General features: G+C 44.5%; 1 protein-coding gene across 1 annotated transcript in view; it reads left to right on the forward strand.

Moving 5' to 3' along the window:
* LOC118379197 (uncharacterized) overlaps positions 1–5,000 on the forward strand; it is a 37,210-nt gene that overhangs the window by 12,487 nt on the left and 19,723 nt on the right. The window contains exons 5-7 of the mRNA XM_052495712.1: positions 473–586; positions 822–850; positions 1,340–1,485. Coding sequence (XP_052351672.1) covers positions 473–586; positions 822–850; positions 1,340–1,485 — 289 coding nt within the window. The remainder of the gene's footprint in view (positions 1–472; positions 587–821; positions 851–1,339; positions 1,486–5,000) is intronic.

The raw sequence follows: 5,000 nt of genomic DNA on the forward strand, positions 1-5,000 counted from the left end.
CTTTACAATGAAGATCTGTGAAGTTATTTGGATTTTTACGAATTATCTTTGAAAGACAGGGTCCTGAAAAATGGACATGTATTTTTTTTGCTGACTTTAGTTGTTTATGTTGTTGTTGTAGTAGTAGTTGTTGTTGTTGTAGTCGTAATTGTTTATGTTGTTGTTGTAGTAGTTGTTGATGTTGTTGTAGTAGTTGTTGTTGTAGTCGTAATTGTTGTTGTTGAAGTAGTAGTTGTTGTTGTTGTTGTTGTGGTAGTTGTTGTTGTAGTCGTAATTGTTTATGTTGTTGTTGTTGTTGATGTTGTTGTAGTAGTTGTTGTTGTTGTCGTAATTGTTTATGTTGTTGTTGATGTTGTTGTAGTTGTTGTTGTTGTAGTAGTAGTAGTTGTTGTTGTTGTAGTCGTAATTGTTTATGTTGTTGTTGTTGTAGTAGTTGTTGATGTTGTTGTTCTTGACGTTGCTGACTGACCAGACAAGAGTAAGTGGAAGAGAGTGTCCAAGTTTAAATTTGAGAAGATGTCAGGAGAGAAGCTGTCTGCTTACCCCTACCTAGTCACTGTGTACCTAGAGAACAACACACACACAGGTGAGTACCTGTACACACACACACACACACACACACAGACACACACACACACACACAGACACACACACACACACACACACAGACACACACACACACACACACACACACACACACACACACACACACACACACACACACACACACACACACACACACACACACACACACACACACACACACACACACACACACACACACAGGTGAGTGTACTTCTTATCTTTTTATTTTCTTCCAGAGATGTGTGTGGAAGAGTGCTGGACACCAGTGAGTACTATTCTCTGTTCTGTTATCACTACAACATGAAGTGCTGTGTTCAACTCTCAAAGCTCATTTGGGTTTGTGGCAGAACTGGGTTCAAATACTATTCTAAATCATTTCAATGATTTTAATGATGCTTGATTGAACTTGCCCAATAGAACGGCCCAATAGAACGGCCCAATAGAACGGCCCAATAGAACGGCCCAATAGAACGGCCCAATAGAACGGCCCAATAGAACGGTCCAATAGAACGGCCCAATAGAACGGCCCAATAGAACGGCCCAATAGAACGGCCCAATAGAACGGCCCAATAGAACGGCCCAATAGAACGGTCCAATAGAACGGCCCAATAGAACGGCCCAATAGAACGGCCCAATAGAACCAGTAGAATACAACGGTAAACTCCGCCCATTCTGGTATTCCAGGCAGGCTAAATCAAACGCTATGTACGAGATTAGGAATAGTGTTTAAACCCAGGGCTGGTTCATGGTGCAGGTGAGAGCAGGAGAAGGCCTCCTTCCTGCCAGTGGTCATGAGTGCCAGGCCAAGCGCAGTAAGACAGGACCACCACACTGGGGCACCCTAACACCACAGCAAAGAGACTGTCTCATCATGCAGGGACCACAGTCACACATACATCAGTGAGTGTGTATTAGTGTGTGTGTGTGTGTGTGTGTGTGTGTGTGTGTGTTGTGTGTGTGTGTGTGTACATACATCAGTGAGTGTGTATTAGTGTGTGTGTGTGTGTACATACATCAGTGAGTGTGTATTAGTGTGTGTGTGTGTGTACATACATCAGTGAGTGTGTATTAGTGTGTGTGTGTGTACATACATCAGTGAGTGTGTATTAGTGTGTGTGTGTGCACATACATCAGTGAGTGTGTATTAGTGTGTGTGTGTGTGTACATACATCAGTGAGTGTGTATTAGTGTGTGTGTGTGTGTGTGTGTGTGTGTGTGTACATACATCAGTGAGTGTGTATTAGTGTGTGTGTGTGTGTGTGTGTGTGTGTACATACATCAGTGAGTGTGTATTAGTGTGTGTGTGTGTACATACATCAGTGAGTGTGTATTAGTGTGTGTGTGTGTGTGTGTGTGTGTGTGTGTGTGTGTGTGTGTGTGTGTGTGTGTGTGTGTGTGTGTACATACATCAGTGTGTGTGTATTAGTGTGTGTGTGTACATACATCAGTGAGTGTGTATTAGTGTGTGTGTGTGTGTGTGTGTGTGTGTGTGTGTGTGTGTGTGTACATACATCAGTGAGTGTGTATTAGTGTGTGTGTGTGTGTGTGTGTACATACATCAGTGAGTGTGTATTAGTGTGTGTGTGTGTGTGTGTGTGTGTGTGTACATACATCAGTGAGTGTGTATTAGTGTGTGTGTGTGTGTACATACATCAGTGAGTGTGTATTAGTGTGTGTGTGTGTGTACATACATCAGTGAGTGTGTATTAGTGTGGGTGTGTGTACATACATCAGTGAGTGTGTATTAGTGTGTGTGTGTGTGTACATACATCAGTGAGTGTGTATTAGTGTGTGTGTGTGTACATACATCAGTGAGTGTGTATTAGTGTGTGTGTGTGTGTACATACATCAGTGAGTGTGTATTAGTGTGTGTGTGTGTACATACATCAGTGAGTGTGTATTAGTGTGTGTGTGTGTACATACATCAGTGAGTGTGTATTAGTGTGTGTGTGTGTACATACATCAGTGTGTGTGTGTGTGTGTCCTTTGCCTTCCTTCCTGCCTGCTGTCCTACCTCACACACACACACACACACCGGCCACACCAGTCACACACACACACCAGCCTCACACACACACACACACACACACCGGCCACACCAGTCACACACACACACACACCGGCCACACCAGTCACACACACACCAGCCTCACACACACACACACACACACACCAGCCTCACACACACACACACACCAACCACACACACACCAGTCACAGCCACACACACAACAGTCACACACACACCAACCACACACACACACCACACACACACACACACACACACACACACACACACACACACACACACACACACACACACACACACACACCAGCCACACACACACCAGCCACACACACACACACCAGTCTCACACACACCAACCACACACACACACACCGGGCCACATACACACACACCGGCCACACACACACCAGTCACAGCCACACACACAACAGTCTCACACACACACACACCAGCCACACACACACCAGTCACACACACACACACACACCAGTCTCACACACACCAACCACACACACACACGGGCCACACACACACACACCGGCCACACACAGCCACACACACACCAGCCACACACACACACGGGCCACATACACACACACACACCAGTCATTCAGTTATGAAAAGTTCAGACGGGGTGGTGAGAGAATCGGGCGCCATCTCCATCAGCCTGTCAATCAGAGCAGCGGGCCGACAATAATGATTCAGCTCACACACAAATACACACTCTCACACACACACAGTCACATTGACAAACACTTTCTCACTCGGGAACACATACGCTCACTCCACTCTCTCAGACACACACAGTTGTTGAGGCAGAAGTAAGCAGATTAAATGAGGCACTGAGAATAGAAATCAGACGGCTCATTTAAATAACACTGAGAATAGACATCAGACGGCTCATTTAAATAACACTGAGAATAGACATCAGACGGCTCATTTAAATAACACTGAGAATAGAAATCAGACGGCTCATTTAAATAACACTGAGAATAGAAATCAGACGGCTCATTTAAATAACACTGAGAATAGACATCAGGCGGCTCATTTAAATAACACTGAGAATAGACATCAGGCGGCTCATTTAAATAACACTGAGAATAGACATCAGACGGCTCATTTAAATAACACTGAGAATAGACATCAGACGGCTCATTTAAATAACACTGAGAATAGACATCAGACGGCTCATTTAAATAACACTGAGAATAGACATCAGGCGGCTCATTTAAATAACACTGAGAATAGACATCAGGCAGCTCATTTAAATAACACTGAGAATAGACATCAGACGGCTCATTTAAATAACACTGAGAATAGACATCAGGCGGCTCATTTAAATAACACTGAGGATAGATATCAGGCAGCTCATTTAAATAACACTGAGAATAGACATCAGGCGGCTCATTTAAATAACACTGAGGATAGATATCATCATGGAAGGTCTCAGAGCTACAGTGCTTGTTTGTCAGACCAGGAGACGAATCTGAGATGGAAGGTCTCAGAACTACAGTGCTGTTTGTCAGACCAGGAGACGTCCCGAAAATCTGTCTTCTCAAGAAAACGTCTGTAGCGTCTGAACGGTTAGGCTCTATGGAGAGATGAGACTCTCACCGACGCGTACTCTAGGTCAACCCTCAAAAGACTCGTCTGAAGGCAGCCCGGGTACCACTTTTAAAACGTACAGAAGTAAAGAGAAAGGGGACGCCTAGTCAGTTGTACAACTGGAAGTAGTTTAGTGCCGGGGGAAAAAGGAGTTAAATATGGGTCCATCCTGGTCTTTCATGTATCTCTTCCTATATCTTCCTGTCTTTTGAATCCGTTATTCAACGGGTTTCTCTCGGCTAATAGCAGTAAAGGGCAAAGGGTGTCCTGAAAATAAAAAAATCAATGAACTAAAGTATTGTTTGGTATGACCATCTTAATTAAAAACAATTCTATACGTTAGAGAGTAGAACCGCCCTGGCTTAGACTCTTAAGGATTAAATGACCGAGAATAGAAATCACACAGATCATTTAAATAGCTTCAGTCCTGCTTCACCTCTCTTAACCTGTGTGTGTGTGTGTGTGTGTGTGTGTGTGTGTGTGTGTGTGTGTGTGTGTGTGTGTGTGTGTGTGTGTGTGTGTGTGTGTGTGTGTGTGTGTGTGTGTGTGTGTGTGTGTGTGCCGTGTGTGTGTGTGTGTGCCTGTGTGCCTGTGTGTGTGTGCCTGTGTGTGTGCCTGTGTGTGTGTGTGTGTGTGTGTATGCCTGTGTGTGTGTGTGTGTGCGTGCCTGTGTGTGTGTGTGTGTGTGTGTGTGTGTGTGTGTGTGTGTGTGTGTGTGTGTGTGTGTGTGTGTGTGTGTGTGTGTGTGTGTGTGTGTGTGTGTGTGTGTGTTGATGGGTGA

This window comes from Oncorhynchus keta, chromosome 35 (assembly GCF_023373465.1).
Source record: "Oncorhynchus keta strain PuntledgeMale-10-30-2019 chromosome 35, Oket_V2, whole genome shotgun sequence".
Lineage (NCBI taxonomy): Eukaryota > Metazoa > Chordata > Actinopteri > Salmoniformes > Salmonidae > Oncorhynchus > Oncorhynchus keta.